The 23,443-nt window shown below is 41.2% G+C and overlaps 3 protein-coding genes across 4 annotated transcripts; all 3 read right to left on the reverse strand.

The window, feature by feature from the left end:
• Nucleotides 1-2,362: 2,362 nt before the first annotated feature.
• Nucleotides 2,363-9,347, reverse strand: myoz2b (myozenin 2b). The gene is made up of 6 exons (XM_077605580.1): nt 9,041-9,347; nt 7,262-7,384; nt 5,970-6,136; nt 5,634-5,739; nt 3,210-3,369; nt 2,363-3,145 (listed from the first exon to the last, which is right to left on the reverse strand). Exons 2-6 carry the CDS (start codon nt 7,341-7,343, stop codon nt 2,920-2,922), a joined length of 741 nt encoding a protein of 246 aa, XP_077461706.1. The 5' UTR covers nt 7,344-7,384; nt 9,041-9,347; the 3' UTR covers nt 2,363-2,919.
• Nucleotides 9,348-11,076: 1,729 nt separating this feature from the next.
• synpo2b (synaptopodin 2b) lies at nt 11,077-23,000 on the reverse strand. 2 transcript variants are annotated; one of them, XM_077606253.1, is made up of 5 exons: nt 22,855-23,000; nt 22,573-22,765; nt 17,501-18,196; nt 14,911-16,895; nt 11,077-12,167 (listed from the first exon to the last, which is right to left on the reverse strand). In XM_077606253.1, exons 2-5 carry the CDS (start codon nt 22,592-22,594, stop codon nt 11,718-11,720), a joined length of 3,153 nt encoding a protein of 1,050 aa, XP_077462379.1. In that variant the 5' UTR covers nt 22,595-22,765; nt 22,855-23,000; the 3' UTR covers nt 11,077-11,717. The 2 variants fall into 2 exon arrangements, with proteins under 2 accessions (XP_077462379.1, XP_077462380.1); XM_077606254.1 differs by lacking the exons at nt 22,573-22,765; nt 22,855-23,000 and adding an exon at nt 20,328-20,798.
• Nucleotides 21,502-22,458, reverse strand: LOC144077161 (uncharacterized). Its single transcript, XM_077604694.1, has 4 exons — nt 22,334-22,458; nt 21,856-22,287; nt 21,643-21,783; nt 21,502-21,538 (listed from the first exon to the last, which is right to left on the reverse strand). The coding sequence occupies exons 1-4, from the start codon at nt 22,456-22,458 to the stop codon at nt 21,502-21,504; spliced, it is 735 nt and encodes a 244-aa protein (XP_077460820.1).
• Nucleotides 23,001-23,443: the final 443 nt, after the last annotated feature.

Below are 23,443 nucleotides of genomic sequence, written 5' to 3' on the forward strand. Positions count from 1 at the left end.
GTGGACACATCTGATCATAGTTTTTTGCACTTTTTTTTACCTTTGACCTTTAATCAGAAATTGCCTGCTGTCTGAAATGTTATGTTGGTGTTTAAATTCAATACGCATAAATAACAATTTAAGATGTTTAATGACTCTTTGTTGAGTGTGAATGGTTATTAGTCTTAATTTGCACTATGATATGCTAGTGAGTATTTTCACTGAGTACAGTATTTCAATTATTTACATTTTTTCTTAAATATATGCATTATATTTAGACATTAATACATTACAGTATTTTCATATGCTTATACTGTAATATTTAATAAATATACTTCTTGATAATTGCACTTGGCCCGGTGGTGCGAGGGGTTAGCATGTCGGCCTCACAGCTATGGGGTCCTGGGTTCAAATCCAGGTCATGTGTTCTGTGTGGAGTTTGCATGTTCTCCCCTGGCCTGCGTGGGTTTCTACCACGTACTCCATTTTCCTCCCACATTCCAAAAACATGCATGGTAGGCTGATTGGACACTCTAGGTATGAGTGTGAGAGTGAATGGTTGTCCGTCTCCTGGTGCCCTGCGATTGGCTGGCCACCAGTCCGGGGTGTCCCCTGCCTCTGCTCCAGGGTCAGCTGGGGTGGGCTCCAGCACCCCCCACGACCCTAATGAGGATAAAGTGGTTGAGAAAATGAGATGAGCGATGAGATAATTGTCCTTGTGTATTTGTATTTTTGTATAGGTGCCAAAACATGTTTGATTTTTTTTAAAATATACAGTACATTATATTTAGACATTAAAACATTACAGTATTTTCATATGCGTATACTGTAATATTTAATGAATACACTACTTGATAATTGTACTTGTGTACTTGTATTTTTGTATAGGCGCCAAAACATGTTGTAGGGCACATGTGTCAAAGTGGCGGCCCGGGGCCGCATCATTTTGTGTGGCCCGGGAAAGTAAATCATGAGTGCCGACTTTCTGTTTTAGGATCAAATTAAAATGAAGAGTATAGATGTATATTAAATTTCCTGATTTTCCCCCATTTAAATCAATAATTGTAAATTTTCAATCATTTTTTTCTGTTTTTAGTTCAAAAATCATTTTGTAAAATCTAAAAATATATATAAAAAAAGCTAAAATAAACATTGTTTTAGATCTATAAAAACTGAATATTCAGGGCTTTTAATCCAGTTCTTTTCATCCATTTATAAAAAAAATCTAAATATTATATCTAAAATGGTCTGGCCCACGTGAAATCAATTTGACGTTAAAGCGGCCCGCGAACCAACCCGAGTCTGACACCCCTGTTTTATGGTATTTAGTTATTTATAAAAGGGGTGATCCTACTTCGCAGTTTTTGGATTATCGCGGCCACATCTGGTCAACAATATCCGCGATATTCGAGGGATTACTGCATGTTCAGTCTCGCCATTAATCCAAATTAGTGCTACCAAAATTGAATGGCTTCATGATTTTTATTATTATATTTTCAATTTCCACAATGTGAAGGCCCAGGGTTTCCAGCTGCTGCTTTATTTGAGATCCTAAGCATTTCCATCAGCACTGCACATATCAGCAGTCTGGTTTTATTCAAACAAAGTATCTGTTGGCACGCATACAACATTCTTTGGGATTCTGTCCAGAATGTGTCTGTGTGAAAGTAGAATTTATTCTAAACTCCTGTATTCCATCATTTAATGGGGTTTATCTGAGAAAGCTAAAATTGAGAGACTAGTGTAACATACAGTAAGTACATGGTAAAATAAAGTAGAGCATGACTATTATATGTGTCTGTTTATAGCGATGTCTCTCCTCAACCGTCCCCATAGACACATGTGAGTTCTTCTTCCTGTGCTCTTATTAGTTTAATTGCCGCTCAGTCAGTCGGGGACGTCCTCTCTAGTGACAGTCCTGCGCCAACTTTGTAATGTCCCTCCATCTGCCCAAATGGGAGCTCTAAAGAAACATGACGCACACACTGACGGAGATCGTCTCTATATATTGTTTCTTTCTGTGTCACCAGAATTAGAATCCCAACATGACCGCTTGCGCAAATTGAACCTCCTTTCTGCAATGCAATGGGAAAAGTTTTTATTTCCACTTTTCATGAACTTTGTTATGTTTCCCTTTGTTATTATATTGTTTGATATTTAGTTGTTCGAGCAGGAACAAGTCCACTCGACTTCTCTTTGTGTTGATCCATCAACATTTGTGACCATTGAAATACAAAAAGGTATTTTGCATTATTACTGTATCATCAATTTAAAATCTAGTTTGATATGTGCTTACTAGGACCTACTTTCTCTTTTCAAGACACTTTCAGAACATGCGCATTTAAGTGACATCATTTTAATAGTTTTTTGTGCAAAATTTTTGCTTGTTAGGGCAATTTAAAACACCGGTACTACGGAGGAAAAACTGTATTTTTTTGTTTCGAGTTGACACTAGCAGTCAGTAATGCATTAAAACTGAGTCAGGCAGGTTTTAATTGAATCGGTCACAATCCTCTCTAATAGTGTCGTTCTAAAAATGCATTTACTCTTACAAGTGAGCAAAAAGTATGAACATGACTTCAAGTCCAAATCAGGCTATAATTGCCTACTGTTGAATAGATGGATGAAATAACTCTTATTCTATTACTAATTAATGTCTTTTTTCTCCATTTTTGATTGAGTGACATCAACAAAGAAGCTGTTTTATTTACATAACATGTTCAGAACCACTGGCAACTCTTATGGGATGATTTTCTGCACAATCCATTCTCTATTTACATGACGTGTTAAGCGCACACACACACACTCATCATTGGAGGCATAGTTGAGTGTACTATTCCGCCATTAGTTGCGTGGAGGGGACCCAAAATGGCAGCCCTGTGACCCGCTGCTATCCTCCGTCCTCCTGACCCCCTGGACCCCTGCCATCCCGAGACCTCCTTACAGGTCTTCCGACTCAGGGATTTGGACTGACTCCAGGGTGATTGTGGGCAAGATGAGGTGGGTCCCCTCAGTTATCCATCCTTGGGCGCTCCTGTTGAAGGTGGGCCTCTTGATGCCCGGATCCTGGAGCTCCGGGTACTTGGGGAAGTTGAGGTCCAGCTCTGGAAGTTTGAATGTGATTCCTCTCGGCGCTTTGTCAAACCCTCCGTATGGAGTCGCCACCCTGAAATTGGATACCAAGTTTTGAATAAATTATCGAAAGGTCCACCGTTTAAAATTGAGCTCACCGGTTGAAGCATTTGTATTCAGGAAGTTCTGGAGGGTCCATCGCTGGCATGCCCAGTTTGAAGGCTTCGGCGAGTCCTGGCTCGTTGATGATGGCCTCCTCCCAGGGTGAGTGGTAGCATTTGGGCATAGAAGTGGCATTGAACTTCTCTGTGTTTGTGTCTATCAAAGAAAAACACAAATTTGAAGGTACCGTATTTTCACGACTATAAGGCACACTTAAAAGTCTTCAATTTCCAAAATTGACAGGGCACCTTATAATCCAGTGTGCTTTATATATGGTAAAAAATTAAAATGTGTCATTCATTGAGGGTGCGCCTTATAATGAGGTGCGCCTTATAGTCGTGAAAATATGGTAACTAATTTTGGCTCTGCTTGAAGGGTAGAAGTGACGTGCCAGATCGTTTTTTTAAGACTTTTAAGAACAACATAATAGTTTAGAGTAAAATGTATGGCCTACTGGTCCCATATGATAATAATTGACATTTAGTTTTTCCCATTTGCATTCATTACTTTGCTTATTCATTTTTAAAAAATGTGTTTTACAATTTGAACAAAGTTTTGCTTTTTTATTGACATCATAGTATTTTGTCTTGTGTGTCTTGTGTTCTATTTATAGCTTGTATTGTTTATTTTGATATCTCATTTTTTAAAATTATTGAATACTAAAAAGGAGTACAAACAGTTGGTTTTTAGAAGAAAAAAATGTGGAATTTGTTTAATGACTGCTTGCAACTCAGATCACAATCTTAACCAAAATATTTAATAAATTCATTCTTCCTCCTAATTAATCAAAAATTTAATATATGTACTCTTTCTCTAGCTGTCTGTACTAATAACAAAAGAGCTAAATTTCAATCCAAAATTATTCTCACCTATTCAAAAAGCATTTTTCCCATTAGTTTGTTTTTAATTAAAATGCTGCAACTCCCCTCTAATACTGTGCTTTACATAAATGGTAAATCCCAAACTATAAAGTATATACTTTATATATCATATTGAAACATCTAATAATTATAAGGAAGCATTTTTAAAACGTAACAATTTTACCATCTCAGTGTACGGCAACTGCAAAGATGTAATGTTTATGTGCAGAATTACGAGGGGGGAGCGTGCTCGAAGAGCCCTTAGCCTTGGCAGGCAGACTTGTCCATCATTATGATCTTAGGTCTTAAAATAGCACATACTTGAAGTGTACACTCATCATGTAACATGCCCACTAGAATGGCACCGCTTCAGGACTAAGCTTGGTTGCTTTTGATGGATCACGATATAAAAACCCTGTCATTAATCATTGTTTTTTTTTAAAAACTAAGACAGCTGCTCAAGAATATGATTTTCAAATCGCTGATAGCCCAGGGCTCGCTCTTGTGACTCTACAGATTGTTGTTGTTGTTTTTTCATGTCAACATTACATAATCCCCAAGTCATGCTTGACTGTTTGGCACTCAGTCTTATTTTTAGCGCACAGGGAAGCGGTAATACTTTGGGAATGACAAAATCACCCCCTCAAAAATAAAATAAATGAGACATGAATTCCCCTGTAAAAATGATTTTGGGGGGGTTCACTTAAATATTGGTATTGGCATGTATTTTTTAAAAATGTTATTATTTTTTGTTATTTCATATGATGGATGCTGTGGTAAATTACGTTATTATTAATTCGAGATGTCATTAGTTTCTAGAGAAAAAAATTCCCACTCAGCAAACATGTTTGCCTTGTGGTTTGATTTCCTGCAGTCGAAAAGCTTCATGGCACCTAAAGCACACACTACACGTGGATCAGATCCCCTTTTGTGACAAAATCCGACACTCAAAAAATAGCCTTAACGATACTGAATATCGGATCAGGGCATCACTATTTGTAATGTATGATTTGTGTACCAGTGTTTCACATAAATGAAGATGATGACTGGTCTTTTTTTCGTTTTTTCATTACATTTTTTAGGGGGATGCTCATTGTTACATTTGGCAACTACAGAGCCACTTTGTTAAAAATATTTGACAAAATTTTGCATGGCACAATAAAATAAATCCGGATTTGCAAAAAAGTGCTTACATGGGGAAAAAGTCACATTTGAATAAAGCAAAAATTGCAAAAGGACAAGTGTTAGCATCAAGTTAGGAACAATTTAGTGTGTTTGAATGGTGCACGTTTTGGGGGATTTGTTGGGGGAAACCACAGTACCCAAAGGAAATCCACACAGGGGGAACATATATTCTCCATACTTTACCTAGAATTTAAACCAGGTGCAGTGTGTAGTGAGGCAACCAGTCATTAACTTGACTTGACTTAACTTAACTTGATCACTCCTCACTCATAGGTAAGCAGCAGTAATATTTAGTTTCATATCTCCACACACAATTGTATCGTCTAAATGCCAGTTGCATTGACAAGGATCAATGATTGTTAACATTTTTATTACCTGTAACAGTCACATCTGGATTAGGAGCGTCTGTGTCTGCATCTCCATTGGATGGCGCATCCACTTTAATTTCAATCATGTGTGCACTCTGGGCCAGAATATCGTTCTACAACACACAGAGTGAATTTGAGCCAAAGTCGAAGTCGACAGCTTCGACTTCTACGCCCTTAGAGAAACACATGCATCCACAAACACTGATAAACATGGAAGTAGCTTGTCAGCTAAGTGTCTGAGTATCCTCTTGAAGAAGGCCCTCTTTTCTCTTATCATCATTGTGTTGTCACATAATGGCACAACGCGGATAATATCTGTTTGTTGCAGCTGTGGTAAACTCACGTTAAGCTGCGCGTTGGCCTCGTTTTGTATGCTTTCGAACGTGTACTTTTCTGAGCGTCTCTGACGCATCTTGAATAGACGGGAACCTCTGTTGGAGAGCAGGGACAGTTCCTCCAACATGATGTCTTTGGGGGTGCTATGTTTCTTTCCCAGATCCATCCCGTTGCCTGGGATTACAAGCCACAATACACAAAGAACATGTGCAGTTACAGGAATGCATAGACCCACAGGTTTATTTCATTCTTCTACCAAGCATGACGATAGAAACATATTTCCCTGTATAATTTCATGAAAATACAGATGCATTTGCTGACGCAAGGGCTGATGGGTACTAGGCTCATGACTGTAAATAGGTGTAAATTGGGCTAAATTGCTTGGATGTGGAGAGTGAGATGAGTCGTAAGTGAGCATGTCTTGTCTACTAAATCCAGAGATGGTACTCAAGATTAACTTTTAAGCCCTGCTATATTAAAGTACGTCTCTTGGAACAGTAATTTGCATACTAAAGCGTTTTTGTAACCCGAACATTTTGTATATAGAAGCATTCGTAAGTAGAGGTACCCCCGTAACTCCTAAAACAAGATTAATAACAAAAATAAAATATATATGACAATTTTTTAAAATGTATTTGAGAGTATTCATTAATTCATTCATTTTATAAACCGCTTATTCCACAGGGTTGGTGAGGGGGGGTGCTGGAGCCTATCCCAGCTAACTTGGGGCACAAGGCAGGGGACAGCATGAATTGGTTACCAGTCAGGGCAAGTCCAGAGAGAAAACCCACACAAGTCCGGGAGAACATGCAAACTCCATAAAGATCGAACCCGTGACCCCAAAACTGTGAGGCGGACGAGCTAACCACTCCCCCGCCTGGCCGCCTCATGGTATTCAACTCATTTTTTTACAGTGCATGTCTCATCTCTTAACTTGTTGTATTTTCTGTACACATCATTCTCTTGGAGTTCCATGTCATATCAAATCCGTCATGGAAAATGAGTTGTGGTCATGGCACAGAATTAATTTGGATGTGACAGAAAGGCAGTCAGCTGTCACAGAGCTTGACGTTATCCGAACAGCTCCACGCAGTTGGCCAACAAAAGATGCCGCCCTCCAGCCCTTGCCCTGCCCCACCCAGAAATAGAGCTTTGAAAAGGGCAAAGACAAAGCACTGGTTTCTATGGATAGTATGGTAGCCCATGCCTTATTTATGGCAAGTTGGAGCGCTGACATTTTATTCTCTCGTATCCCTCGAAGGGATATTGTATTTTTGCAGCAGTGTCGTGTGCCCATACCATTGGTACTGTGAACTTCTCGACAAATAGCTGCTGCATGCTTCTTCCTCTCTCCAGCTGGCATTGTACAGAATTGTGACATTGCAGGTCCTGGCAAGGTTGTTATGGAGTGCAACGGGAGTACTGGAAACACATGCATGACACTCCATGAAGTTGTTTGGACTTTGAATACATGACAGGGTTGACTTTGTGCCATTTTTTTATCATGCGGAATAGTAGAGAAACCTTTGAATGGGTCGGACAATGATGAAAGTATACAGGGATACAGTGATAGATTATTAATTATATTCATAGACATGCATTCATAGAAATGGATAATGCAAAGGACAGAGTTTAAAAGGAAAAAGTCGATTTGCTGTGGTGACCCCTTATAGCAAGGGTGTCAAACTCGGGTTGGTTCGCGGGCCACATTAATGTCAACTTGATTTCATGCGGGCTGGACTGTTTTAGATATAATATATTGATTTTTTTATAAATTGATTAAAAGAACTGAATTAAAAGCCCTGAATATTCAGTTTTTTATAGGTCTAAAACAATGTTTATGTTAGCTTTTTAAATATATTTTTAGATTTTACAAAATGATTTTTGAACTAAAAACAGAAAAAAATGATTAGAAAATTACAATTATTGATTTAAAAGGGGGGAAATCAGGAAATTTAATATACATCTATACTCTTCATTTTAATTTGATCCTAAAACAGAAAGTTGGCACTCATGATTTACTTTCCCGGGCCACACAAAATAGATGCGCTGGGCCAGATTTGGCCCCCGGGCCGGCACTTTGACACTTGTGCCATATAGGTAGTATATTTTTCATAGAAATAGATATACAATGACAAAACAAGATTTTTAGGACTGTATTCTGTTTACCATGATGCTAAAGCACACAAGTTTTGAGGGTGTGTTTTGTTCTGTGCATGTTTACAGAATTTCTGATATTATGAACAAATATTTTAAATAAAAATGTGTACACCCTTTTAATTAAAAGAAATAAGTGAAACACGGTAAGTAAATAAAAATCTGTGTCATGGAATAATCATTCTTTAATTTAAATAGTTTTTACAATTAACACTTAAAATTCTTTGAACATGTTTTAATTATTATAATAATGTCATATTTCATCCCAATTTTGTCATTTTGGCTTATGTTTATCCTCTTAACTTTTTATACAGAACACATGATTAAAGTGCACATTCTAAACTTTTACATGTTTTTTCTATATTAAATAGTAGATGGATTGTTAACATGAAATTGCTAGATATTAAAACATGCTCTACTGTTGTGAGACAATACTTTTAAAATGGAACTTCGCTATAAAAAATATTATTCATGGTATTTTTGCTTCATTAAAGTTGGATCGTTTTTTCATTAATTAAAACATACAATACAGCAACAAATTACATAATTCATAGGCAGTCTTCTTCAGTAATTGCACTGAAAATGCACATTTTAAACCTACACATGCCATAAGTAGTTTAATTTCACTTTAATTCCACTGCAAGCCTTGTATTTGGTCCATTATTGACCGTTATTCGAACAATGTAAAAAAAGTTGACCCCTACCCCCATTCCTCATGGGGTATTTTATTCTTTCCAAGCAGACTGCTATATTCAAATATAGAACTTTACCGTTTTATATGAGCAATTTCTAGACTTGCCGTTAGAAGGCACAATGAGAAAACGTTAAACAAGAAAGAGATGATGTATGGGAAATTATACGTTTTGAACGCAATGACAAACATAAATAAAAGGAAATAAGTCTATCTAGTGTTTTGCGTACCTGCGGTGGTGTCCTGGGCCTGCAAGCTGTATCCTGGAGGGGGAAAAGCAGGTGACGCTCAGGGGTCGAACTCCACTCGCCGACTTGATCTTCGCTGATCTTCACACTCGTCGACACTAAAGCCACACGGCCAGGGTGTCTCTGTGTCTGTTGTGCATGGAATGCAACTTGCATCAATAGGCTAAATATAACCTGACAAACACTCCAGAGCACTCTCAAACACCATCCAGCAGTCGTTGAGGATGGAACGAAACGAGTCATCTGACGAGAACGTCTTCCTCCTCCAGAGATAAAGAACATTGGTTAGAAGTTTCATTAGAAGTTTCATTGTCAACATTTCCCTGGAGTAAAAACTCCAGGCAATCTAGGAATTTATTGATATATCGTACAGACTGCATTCATAAGTGGATTCATACAATCAAGCGTGTGCGGTCGATTGGTCGCCGTCTTTTGGTCGCCGTCTTTTGGTCGCCGTCTTTTGGTCGCCGTCTTTTGGTCGCCGGTCTTTTGGTCGCGGTCTTTTGGTCGCCCCGACCGTGACAACGGGCGACCAAAAGACCGGCAACCAAAAGACCGACGACCAAAAGACCGGCAACCAAAAGACCGACGACCAAAAGACCGGCAACCAAAAGACCGACGACCAAAAGACCGGCAACCAAAAGACCGACGACCAAAAGACCAGCGACAAAACAAGGTAAAACAACACGGTCTACGCATCAATAAAAGCCAACAATGGCCCTGAGCAGTTTCACTGAGCTGACGTGTGAGTGTATAAGAGTTTGTATGTACATGCGTTGTCCCTTTAAGAAGCTACGTCAGTCAGGGTCTTAACAAGTTCTCCAACTAAAAAACAATAAAAGCCCGGGAAATTAGGAGCTTTTCTTTAGCTTTAATAATTACTAGGGCATTAAGTATGACTAAATAGTAATTTGAAGTTTGTATTTAGGGAATTTGAGCAACGATTTAAATGGTAATCATCACTTACCTTCCGGGCGACCAAAAGACCGGCGACCAAAAGATCGGAGACCAAAAGACCGTGTACCCCTTCATTGATATAATCAAGTTACTCGTTTTCCATTTGCATGGCACCCCAACAAAAATGTCACAAAACATGACTAATGTGTGACAGATGGACCTTTTTAGGTGAATGTGAATGGTATGGAATGTATGAATGGCAACATATGAGTAAACAACTGTTGTGGTACCTTCGGTCAGCAGGCGGAAGCTTGAGTCGTTCTGGCATGAAGGGTCAACAGTACGATTCCTGTTTTTTACTGCCCGCTGTGAAGTGTCTTTGAGCAAGAAACTGAAACATAATTTTGGGTTGTCTTTTGGGACTGTAAATGAAGTCATGATGATTATGCTATCTGACTATAGGTAGTGTTGCTGTTGTGTTTTGGTGTAACTGCAGTTGGTCTTAAAGCGCTATATAAATACAAGCGTGATGAAACTTCAAGCAGACAATTTAGCTGTTCTGGGGAATGTAATGACATGACAAAACAATTTCATAAATCAAATATATATGAGTTTGAAGGACTTTACAGGTTTCACCCACTTCATTGAGAAAAAAAGTCCATATTGTCCATTGCAATTTTTCAAATTTTAATACTGTTATTTGTGCAAACGGTGCCAACACGATGTATTTCACCAAAATTGTTACATAAATGGTGCCTGTGCATGCAACAAACCTTCAACTAAGTTCACCTTCATATGTTCATCTTCATTGTCAGGGGAGAAAAACTTCTCATTATTTCTGCTCTTGACATGTGCTGATGTGTAAAATTACTTTGAAATGCATGAAAAATATATGTTAAAAAATAAAGTGACAGCTTTCCCTATCAAATTGTGCCTCATTTTTTACTAGTTTTAGTGTCAAGTGTCACACACTTCATAATCTAAAACATGAAATAGTACTGAACGCCACTTTTAGACGCTTCAGGTAAATTCACTTTTATCATAAAGTAACACACCAAGTGAATCTATATATTGAAAAAACGCCTATTTTCAGTGAATGTGTACAGTTCACTGCATGCCTTTTGGATGCTGAAACATTTTTCTTAGGGCTTGTTCTAATTGGATCCAATCTGAAATGACCGTGAACCAATCGGAAGGCACGTGTGTCAACAAACCATTAACAGCCATTAACAATTTCAAGTCTTCAATGAACATGATGTTTCTGCTATTGTGTGAAGAAAAACTATAGAAGCATTAGATGGCGAACACCCGGCTCTCGGACAACATGAATGTGGCTCTTTGCTTTTATCATATTTTGTATATTATGTGGCTCTTTGCCTCCTTTCATGTTTCTCTTATTTTTATTCTCTCCCGAAACACACTTAAATTCATCAGTGCCCTTTAAAAACAACTAATAAATGATATTTTATGAATAATGGCAGATTGGATTGTTGTTTTGTAAAGGCAAGAAAGTGTGATGGTGAATAATATGGTTTTAATTGTGTGTTTTAGTGTGTTTCTGTGTGTTTTGGCAGGTCACTCCGTGCTGTGCCTCTTTGACTCTCAAAGTTTAAAACTTTTGCTTTTTGTGTCTAACTTGTTTGCCACCCTTACAATAGAAGAAAATGCAAAATAAAATACAAAATATGTAAGGCCTGGAATAAGATTCAAACTCAGTAACCACTTCACTTAGTTTCTGAACGCTCCCAAAGTGTTATCCCTCTTATATAATTCTGGGTTTACCAGCTGGCTTAAGTGGCTGGGCTGGTCTAAAAGGAGGCCCATATGCTGTTGTTATTTTGTCGTATGCGCTTTTCACTCTCATGGATGCCGAGGTCATGTAAGCAGGGACCATACGGCATTGACCCTGACTAGCCAGCGGATCAAGTGACAGCCTGCGTTTCCAATCTTTTCGAGGCTCGGGCAGGGACCTACGGGGCCCCGCGCCCCTGACACGTGAGACATTTTGGTATGTAAAGGCGTCATCCACCAAACCGTAGGGGCTCTGAGACGCAGCCTCCCAGGGCGTGGGCGGTTTATAGGGGGTGATGCTTGATGCCCGGGCTGGCTTTGCAAGAGAAATACATTGGTGAGGAGCCTGTGTGCTCATAGTTGACAGGGGCCCAGAAGAGGAGTGCCTGGGCAGGCTGAGGGAGCGACTTCTACCTTTTCCCTGAAAGAAAATATACAGCCTGTTAGAGATGGCAAAGATTGTTATCCATTTTTGTTGTCATTGATCAAATATTGATTCAAAAATGCTTGTATGGGCTCAACTGCCAGTCTATTTGAAGGCGTAATTGAAAAAATGTTCTTTTTTTTGTATGACATAATTGGATTGTTAAAAAGTAGCAACAATATCATTTAGACAAAAGAGGAAGGAAAATATCTTGTTTATTCCTGGGTGAAATTTTCTGATACCACATGAACAATTATACACTACAGGCCAAAAGCTTAAGTCCACCCTCTGATTTTCTTTTTTTTAAAGGAAAATAGGAACGTTTTAGTAATTTATTTCCACCCAAAACAATGAACACTTGTAAAATGAAGGTGAACAATGTGCTGACGAAGACCTTTGTTGGAATTTGAGGCCATCTAAGTTGAGCTAGGACATAAACTCCTTGTGAGGGTTTGTTAACACTATTGCTCATGGCTCAAATTTTTATTTATACTGAAAAGGTATACTACTTTTCAGAAGGTTTGTCTTATTTAGTTTCCTTGTTTTCCCCTTAATATATCCTAATTAATTCATTTTCTAGAATTTAGCAAAAATGTTTAGACTGTTCGCTGGTTTGCATCCTCCCTGGGCCTGTGTGGGTTTTCTCCGGGAACTCCGGTTTCCTCCCACATTCCAAAAACATGCATGGTAGGCTGATTGGACGCTCTAAATTACCCCAAGAGTGAATGGTTGTTTGCCTCCTTATGCCCTTCAATCGGCTGGCCACCGATTCAGGGTGTCAGCCACCTCTTGCCCGAAGTAGGCTGGGATAGGCTCCAGCACCCCCCACGAACCTAATGAACATAAAGCGGTTCAAAAAATGAGATGAGATGAGATTATTGGACAGCAGAGTTTTGGACTTTGCTGCCATCCTCTGGTTACACTTTTATTACTCTAGTTTTTAGGTGTGGGTTAAATGTTCAATGAAATGATTCATTCATTCATTTTCCATAGGGCTTATCCTCACAAGGGTCGCAGGGGATGCTGGAGCCAATCCCAGCTAACCATGCGCAGCAGGCGAGGGACTCCCTGATTCGGTGGCCAGTCAATCACAGGGCACAAGGAGACGGACAAGCATTCACGCTCACACTCATACTTAGTGTACCCAGAGAAACCCACACAGGCCCCGGGATAACATGCAAACTCTGCTTAGGAGGGCCACAACCCAACTGGGATTGAAGCCTCGATCTCAGAACTGTGAGGCGTATGTGGTAACCACTTTAACATGGGGTCGCCCTCACTGAAGTGATATCAAATCAAGATTTGAAAATGTATTTTTATACTGATGTTAAATGATGCAGAGGAGTATTTGTATTATGTTGTAACATGATGTGGGCTCTAATTCTGAAAGGACTTCTTTCTGTATTTGTAAATTAACATCTTTGACAGAGATGAAAATGACAGTATCCTAATATTTCGCCCCATTTAAGTAAACTCTCTTAGACTCTTCCCAAAAATTTCACGTTTGTTTGTTTATAGTTGCTATACACTAAGTGGAATGACTAGTGAATATTATCTTGTTTAAAAATGTGTGTTAGTTTCCATTTGAAATGTCTGGTAATTATTTTTCTTGAATATCGTCATGGTACCAGAGAGCCCTAAAAGTCTCAATTAATTTTTTTTTTGTGCTATTTGCACTCCGTTCTCTAATATTTGTTCTAAATCCAATCCAATACATTTCCATTCTACTTAGAGACTGCCATCCCAAAGCATAAATATAAATAAACATCATTTGACTCAGGGCTTTAATATGATACCATACTTTGGATTTTGATTTGGACTTTAGATAGTAGTAAATCATAGGACAGCAAAACAGATGACAGCGGAAAAAACAGATAAAAATAGATTGGAAAAAAAGAAACAGAAGCTGGACACAGAAAGTGGACAAGGATGAGAAAAGAGAATTTTAATTTCGCTCAAACAAAATGTGTATGAACATGTCATACGGTATCACAAAGACAGACAAAAGGAGAGAATTTTTTTTTGTTACTAAATGTACGCATTCAACATTGTCTCTATTTCTGAGGACTTTGGAATGAGATTGAAGCTATTCACAATAATATCCAAGAAGTGCATGCACCTTTCTCCCAAAAACACTAATAAAAATGTTCTTTCAACATACAACGCATCAGTTATTATGTATTCATTGATTTATTATTTTTAAATGTGTACTTACTATACAATGTCAGTGTACAGGTCATATTTTATTTAGTTTTATTCTCCTTGACGTCTTGTTTGAACAACTGTCAGGAAGCTGACCTAGAAAAGCTTGACGTTTCTATTCCACAGAAAGCATGCTTATGCTCAAACTTTGACACGTGCTGTCAAGTGAAGCATTTTATTGTCTGCTTTGTTAAACAACTGTTTCCAGTCATCTCAGTGTTGGTTGTGTAGCTACGGCAGTAGGTTATTTCTGGACCTAATTTAGCATCACAACAGGCCTCCACTGTTTGGTTGTCGCTACCGACTTTTTAGCAGAAAATTTGGGCCGAGGAGCCATTAGACGTGTGCTGGGAGAAATTAAAGATGCAGGAAAGAAAGAAGAAGCTAAGCCGCCGACCCAAAGCGACTGCTGGAAAGGCGTGCTCGTGGCTTGCACGCTCGGTGCTTGCTTGGCAACGGTGTGATGGCCAGTGTGCTTTTCGTCCAAGTCAACTGCAAAAAGTTGAGCCGATTTGGTGGAAGAAGTTGAGGAACTTACCGGACCAGAGGACTTAGCCGAGGACTTGGCAGAGGTCTCTGATTTGCTTTCAAAATCGGGCTCAGCGATATTAGGAGAATGAGAGAGGCCAGATCTTTGTTTGAGTTTTTGGGTCAGTTCAAACTTTGATGGCGGAACGGGTTTGCCAATGGGGGTTTTAGCCTCTGGGGCTGCTTCGTAATGGAACAGTGAAGAATCCAAATGATGCGGCTGATGTTTCATGACATCTAAAGTGTTGAGGTGTTTTGGGGATGGTTTGGTTGCCACTGTGGGTTTCGTTGGCTGTGCTTTTTTCACTGCTGGTGAATTATAAAAAGGGGAGTGAAGTGGATTGTAGGATAAAGGGGGCGGTGCACGAATATTGGATGAATATCTCCAGGAGTTGGGTAATGATATTGTTGGAGAAGTGCATCTCACCTGGTTTGTTGTTGGGGTGCCAACTACAAACTTGTCCTTTCTGGATGGTCTCTTGGAAAGCAACTCTTGGCCTTCTCCCACAATGGTGCGGTCGCCACCAGGCTGATCAAAACCTCCACCAAAGACTTGGGCTTTTGGATGAGGCAGTGACATATTTGATATGAAGGATTTCACTGGTTTTGGTGGACAAGAGGCAATGGAACCCGAAACACTGTCCTGCCTACTTTGCAAAGTTGACTGTGAGTGAAGCGGGCTGAAAGAAGGACAGCGTGTCTGCATACTCACAGCAGTTCTGGGTAGTGGTTTGCTCCAATTAGTCGTGATTGCCTGAATACGAGGCTGAAAAGAAGAGCTCAGCAATACCCGGCTAACGGCAGGAGTTTGAATTGTTGCCTGTGCTGGATCTGTTTCCAAGGAGTCGGCCGTTTTTTGAGCCCGAGAGCAGTTCTGGTCCGTGTATCTGTGATTTCGCTGGTGTCCCGATACCTGCTCGGGTTGTGAAACTGACATCCTCGGAGAAAGACAGGGTTTAGTCGGAGGGCTTCTTAACCATGGTGGACTTTTGGGGTTGATAGCCGGCTTGGGTGCAACTGGGGGTGGATTCTTAAGTTTAACTGCTCTTGGTTGCATGAAGTTACAAGCTTCTGCCCCCAGACTAAAACAGTCTTCCTCTGACTCCATATAAGATCTGCTTTCCCGAGAGTCTGATCCTTGTTTTTTAGTTGTCTGATGGTGTTTGTTAGTGCTTTTACGCCTTGACTCTGGCAGGTTGCAAGCCCTTATTGCGGGTACAGTTATTCGCTCGTCCCTGGAGGCTATGATGTCTCCAGTTGGGGACCAAGCGTGTGGGCTTGAGATGATCGGAACGGGTACCTTATATGTTGGCACAGCTTTGTTTCTCACTGGAACAGCAGGGCTGGCAGGCATCCCGTTAGAGGACGGACCAGGTTTAACTCCTAAAAAGGGCTTCGCTGTCCTGTTTGAAACCGCAGATCTGGGCTGGTTTATCTGATCAATGTGTCTATCCATGTAGTTGACCTGTTTAGAAAGATTGGACATTTTCCTGGCGTTGTAAATGTTACTTGCTACTGGAAATCCAGGTTCTGACGGTGTCTTCAAATATAATGCTTTATTATGCCATCCTTGCTCGGAAACAACTCCTTGCATGTGTTTACGGCGGTGCGCAAACATCAAGGCGCCCTTTCCTTCCGTCCCAGAGAACACTTCCATTTCTTGAACACCTCCCCAATTCACACTTAAATCATGCTGCCTGTGATAAATGGTGTATTCTTCTCCAAAGTCCGGATCGCTGGTTCTGACAAAGTCAAGCTCAGGCTCCTGGATGTCACTTGCTTCTTCTTCCAATTCTTCTTGACTGTCAAACTTGCTGTCACTAGTCCCATAACTTACAAGTGTGTACTTCTTCACCCTTTGCTGGCATTTTTTGAACAAGACGGCTCCCTTATTTTGCGGGTTGGGTGCAGCAGTTAAAAGGTGAGCAATTCTCTTACATTTGGACTTGTTCTCATTAACCTGCCTTTGTGATTGGCTTTCATCTTCACCAATACCTAATGCAAAGACAGGGAGAGAAAATAAACACATCAATCTATGATTTATTCCGAACTTTGACTTTTTGAATATCCCACCTCACTTTCTGGTATAAGTCATCCTTGTTACAATTTTATATAGATAACAAAAAACTGAAAGGAAGTCATCGATGAGTCGTAAAGCTCCTTTTGCAAGCGCTCTAATAAAAGCATCATATTCCCTTACAGCTAACTTAGGGAGGTAGGCAAAGTCAGGAACTCACTTTGAACCAAGGATCAAATGACAGACTGGGCTGACACATGCTAGTGTCCATCAAATAAGGTCATGACGCCTAATCATATGGTCATATTTTATTCTCATCTCACTCTCTAGCTAAAAAAAGCCATGGAAATTTTTCCTAAAAATATATTCCTGCATGACCCAATCAAATTGGGCACTGGCTGTGCAAAACATACTGTTTTGTTTCAGTCAATTATGACATTTTATTTAAAAAAAGTAATGAATGACATGATATTATTCTGTTAATGTACATGCATGCATATTTGAACTGTACATATTGTACAAAAATCATCCACAAATATCAGGGTTTTACAGGTTGAGGTAGAAGATTGTATACTTTACTTACGTGTACACCTTCCTCTGTGACTGTCCTCTCTGCAAAGATCTGTGTCAAACTCTGACTTCCACCTCTCTGCCTGCTCAGCACTCTCAACTGAGATTCCAAAGATGAGTGTGGCAGGAGGTACTTCAGCACTCCCTCCTTCTGAAGATTCAACTCTCCTCTTTCCAGTCCCTTGGCCCTGCCTACAACTGGCGCACAGGGGCTCAGTAGTCAGGGGCATTTCAGGACCATGTCCAAGGAAGGATGAAGATGAATGTGTGAGTGGCCTTGGCATTTGCCCAAGTTCCAGGTCATGGTCCTTTGATTTTGGGAAGAGTGAGGGTAGTGGGGTTTTGATGTCTGGGGTCATTCCTGGATCATGAAGGTTAAAGTCCATGTCTTGGTGTGAATCTTTCTCCTTACCACCACTCAGGTCGTTCAAGGACTGTTCCTTACCGACGAATTTTGAGTCTAGAGATTGTAAACCTTCTGGGTACCCTGCATCACATTTAGAGAAATAATAGTACGGTGACTTTAAGCTTCTTTCTTCATTACTATAATGAATTTCATCATCGGATTCTTCTGGGGTTTCAAGGATACCAGATTCTTTGGAACCATCAGAAACTGACCAAGGAGCTGAAGGACCCATGTTGTCTGGGTTGTCGGTTTCCACTTCCATTTTTTCTTCTCCTATAAAATTCTCAGCGTTGCAAACGATGCCTGAGATTAAAAAAAAGAGAGAGAGAAGAGCTGCTTCAGTTCTATTTATGTTTCATAGCTAAGATTAGTGTATTTAAGGAGTAAATTTCCAGCTAGGAAATATTTGCGCGGCCAGGCGGGGAGTGGTTAACGCGTCCGCCTCACAGTTCTGAGATTGAGGTTTCGATCCCAGGTTGGTCCTCCTGTGTGGAGTTTGCATGTTCTTCCAGGGCTTGTGTGGGTTTTATCCGGGTACTCCGGTTTCCTCCCACATTCCAAAAACATGCATGGTAGAATGGTTAAACACTCTTAATTTTCCCTAAGTATGAGTGTGAGCGTGAATGGTTATCCGTCTCCTCGTGGCCTGCGATTGGTTGGCCACCAATTCAGAGTGTCCCTTGTCTGGTGACTGAAGTCAGCTGGGATAGGATCCAGCACCCCCTGCGGCCCTTGTGAGGATAAACAGTTCAGAAAATGAAAGAAGGAATGAATTAAATAGTTGACTTACAGGTCTTATAGGGAGCTTAACCTTGCTTTTGGTAATTCGGTCACGCTCTAAATGGAATGGTATTTAATATCATGGGGAAAACAGCTCAAGAAAAACAATTGAGTGGATGCTCTCCAACTTCTCCTGTTTATAAAAGGAGGGTAGATGTCACCCTAACAAGCACTGCAGCAACATTTCCATTTATGACCGAAAGACAGTATGTATTTGTTTTATATTTCAACAAGATGGCATATCCCACTACTGAATATATTGTTTATCAGTCAATGGTGTTATAAAATGACAAAATATCTCAACTCATCTCATCTCGTTTTCTGAACTGCTTTAACCTCACTAGGGTTGCGGGTGGTGTTGGAGCCCATCCCAGCTGACAGAGACAGGGGACATCCTGAATTGGTGGCCAGCCAATCGCAGGGCACAAGGAGACAAACAACCATTCACATTCACAATAATACCTAGGGGCTATTTAGAGTGTCCAATCAGCCTACCATGCATGTCTTTGGAATATGGAAGGAAACCAGAGTACCTGGAGAAAACCCACGCAGGACCGACCTGGATTTGAACCCTGGTGAGGCCGACGCGCTAACCACTTATCCGCCGGGCCGCCTTGGCAAAATATGTTTTGCTAAATTCATACCAAAAAAAAAAGTCACAAAGATGTTTTTGTTTTTATCAATTTTTGCTTCTAACTACTAGTACCACAAGATGGTAGCATAGTGATTATGTTTTGGGGCTAAACCTGACCAATGTAGGTTCAAATGCAACAGATAGTGAACATTCAATAGTAGGACTCTGTAATTATTTGTTGATGAATTACAACAATGTTTCTTGCATTCATTGTGTTAGAGATTCTGTCCTGACATTTAGGCAAAAGCACTCATGAAATATGTGCATGGGACATGCCACTTATTTCATAAAGTTTCACTGTAAAGTACATGCATACAGATCATTGTTTTCTCTTTTGTTTTGTAATTATTTAGTGTTTGCATCCATTTGTATATCATATTGTATATTGCATTGCAGCTTGGGACATTATATACATTGCATCAGACTACTACGTTAGCGTTCGTTAAAGTTTTTGCCTACTCTCACCCCCCTTCACATTGCGTTCCACTTCATTTTACCACTTAAGACTCAGTGCAGCATTAATTTTTATCTCCTAGTACGGCATTACACTTGCTACGATTGCACATCTCCATGGCAACAGGAAGTCAGCATTCTTGAAAAAATGAGCTGTTTTGGTGGGGACATGACCTTCTTTAGATTAGATGTTTCCAAATGAATACCTCAACTGGGTTTTGATGTTTTTTTGTGATGTTAAAAGGAGTGAGGAATATGAGCTAAAATCTCTACTGCGAAGCTTTGTCAAAGTTAACAATGTCATTTTCCTTAGTTAAGAGCTCAACACAATCTAAAAACAACTGAAAATACATGTCTTTAGACACAGAGTAGCAGTATGATTTCTCCTCTTAATTTTAGCTTTGAATAAAGATAACAATCATATATTTTAAATAATAATAACAATATTGTTCTAGTGTCCATACCAAATTACAAAATAAATTCAAGTACTGTATGAATACATAACATAGTAGTAGTAGCTGAATTGGACGTCCGGGTTTATGAGCCACTGTAAAAATTGTTACTTACAATAATTTAGAGTTCATTGTTCGTCCCTGAAATTATTCCTCTTCTTAGATGGTAACAGTTTTGTACTCTTCACCCTACTTCTTGTTTGGGAATGCATTGATGGAAAATAGAATCCAAGTACAGATGATTTGAAAGAAGTAAAGATGTTTGGGTCATCTAGTAACCGACTGGAGTGCTTCTTGGTTCTTTTGATTGTAGTTATTAAAGAGTGAGAAGAGGTGTTGAAGCACCCCTGGACACAGCTGAGTTATCATATCACATGGCTCCACTAAGGAGGAGTGAGTTACACTGCCTTGCGAAAGTATTCGGCCCTCTTGAACTTTCCAACCATATTTCAGGCTTCAAACATAGCCTTTTTTTTTTTAAATCAAAAATCAACAATGAGGGGGATACAATTGTGAAGTGGAATGAAATCTATTGCTTATGCTTTTTTTAAACAGATAAAAATCTAAAAAGTGGGGTGTGCAATATTATTTGGCCCCTTTGCTTTCAGTGCAACAAATTTAACCGTGAGAATCACTGAAAGGCTGAGTTGGCTCAAAAATATAAATGTTTTATACCCACCACATATTTAAAATGGATGCAAATATATGTAGAATTTGTTACTTTAATCCATTAAGAAAAATACCTGGACATAAAAGATGGCATGGGTTTTAAAAGTGTAAATTCTAATTTTTCTCATCTTCAAATAAATATAATACCGCTGTATATCAGTGTCAGTTTTGAGGCTTTTCTTTAGTAATAAAAAACAAACAGGGGGGACAGTGTGCTCGTCGTGACTGGCTTGATTTGGGAAACGTGGAAGGTGGGGTGGATGCGGAGGGGAGGTGGAAGCTTGAGGTGCACGATCTTGTAGGGGCCGATGAAGCGGGGGGACAGCTTCCGGGACTTGGTCCTTAGGGGAAGATCATGGATGGACAGCCATACATCTTGACCCACAGCGTAGGCTGGTGTGGGGGCACGATGGCGGTTGGCCTGCCCTTGGGCACGGGTGGAAGCGTGCTGAAGCGCAGCCCAGGCCTTTTCCTAGATACAGCCACATCTGGTCACGTGTGTCTGGACGGAGGGCACGGCAATCTCCACCTCCAGGGAAGGAAATAAGAGCTTGGCTTGGTGGAGGATTTGTTGCGTGCGCACACTTGGCAGGCAGATACGAAAGATCGTGTATCTGCCCTCAATGTCGGTCATCAAAAGCGTTGGTGCAATACCGCCTGTGTGCGGGCAACCCCCGGGTGGCAGGTCAGGCGGGAGATGTGGGCCCATTCTAGTACCTTGGACTGCATTGGGGTCGGCACATACAGGTCCTTATGCGTACCTTTTCTTGGGTCCGGCTCCAGCTCTTGGGCCCTCAATACCTCGGCCTTCTTCTAGGTGGTGTCGCCATTCCTTCAGGGCCATCTTCACCGCGAGCAGTTCCCCCTCCCGAATGCCGTAGTTGCGTTCTGCTGGAGACAGCCTACAGGGGGGAAAAAGGGCAGGGGTGCAACTTCCCATCCGCCTGTTTGCGCTGGGAGAGGACAGCGCCGACCCCAGCTCCGAGGCGTCGACCTCCATCTGGAACTGCAATTCAGGGTCTGGGTGGGCGAGGACGGGAGCACCGGTGAAACGGGACTTCAGGTCACAGAATGCCACCTCCGCTGCATCTGACCAACGGAACGGGAGTTTTGTGGATGAGAGTGCTGTGAGGGGGGCGGCGACGCGGCTATAGTTCCTGATTAAACGTCTATAGAAGTTTGCAAACCCCAAAAAGCGTTGCAACTCCCTTCTCCCCTTGGGCCTTTGCCACTGAGTTATAGCCCCCACCTTTTTGGCATCCATCCGCATCTCCCCGGCGGTCACCACGTACCCCAGAAAGGTGGTCTCCGAGACGTGAAATTCACATTTCTCAGCCTTGGCGTATAGGCGCTTCTCTGGGAGACGTTGCAACACCTGGCGCACGTGCTGCACGTGCTCCTCAAGGCTGCGTGAAAAAAATCAAGATGTCGTCCAGATAGACGAATACAAACTGGTTGAGCATGTCCCGGAGGACGTCATTGATCAGGGACTGGAACACTGCCGGGGCATTGCAGAGTCCAAAAGGCATCACCAGGTATTCAAAATGGCCCTGGGGGTGGAGAAGGCCGTTTTCCATTCGTCCCCCTCCCGAATCCGGACCAGATGGTAAGCATTGCGGAGGTCTAACTTAGTAAAAATGCAGGAACCGTGTAGCGGGGTAAAAGCCGAGTCGATGAGCGGCAAAGGGTACCTGTTCTTGACCGTGATCTCATTCAGGCCTCGGTAGTCGACACAGGGACGCAGCGAACCGACCTTCTTGTCGACAAAAAAACCCTGCCCAGACAGGGGAGGAGGATGGGCGCATCTGTCCAGTTGCTAGCGCCTCGGAGAAGTAGTTCTGCAGTGCCTCCCGCTCCGGCCTGGAGATGTTGTAGATCCGGCGTCTAGGAAGAGAAGCACCTGGCAATATGTTAATGGCACAGTCATACGGGCGATGCGGGGGAAGTGCCAGAGCCTAGTCCTTGCTAAACACCTGTGAAAGGTCCCAATAGCACTCAGGCACTGCTGATAGGTCAGGGTGGGTCTTGCCTCGGAGGTGACACTGTGGGTAGGTGGGCTGACTTGAGACACTTGGTGTGGCAGGCCGGGCTCCAGGCTACCACCTTGGGTCCGCCCCAGTCAATCACCGGATTGTGCCGTCTCAACCACGGAAGGCCCAGAACAATAGTCGCCTCCGGGCAGTCCAAAACATAGAAGCACGTCATCTCCTTTGCTCCAAAACCTTTGCTTGGGGGTCTTTTGCATGCCGTCTTCTGCCTCTTCTTCATCCCACACCGGCATGGAGATAGAGTAGTGCAGGATCAAGGTCCAGATTAGACCCAGGATGATTTTGAGATTCCCATCAACGATGGCTTTGGAATCTATGGACACCAACTTGATGTTCGCCTTGTCCAAGAACTCCAGGGCCACGGACACGTTCTCCAGCTGCATTTGGCGGAAGGTGAGCCTCTGGTTGTACTTTCGTAACATATTTTTCCCGGAGAGGATCTCTCTAATTTCGAGGCAATTCATCACTTTCTACAAGAGAGAAAAACAGGATACTGAATATGAAACACTTTTTT

This window comes from Stigmatopora argus, chromosome 7 (assembly GCF_051989625.1).
Source record: "Stigmatopora argus isolate UIUO_Sarg chromosome 7, RoL_Sarg_1.0, whole genome shotgun sequence".
NCBI lineage: Eukaryota > Metazoa > Chordata > Actinopteri > Syngnathiformes > Syngnathidae > Stigmatopora > Stigmatopora argus.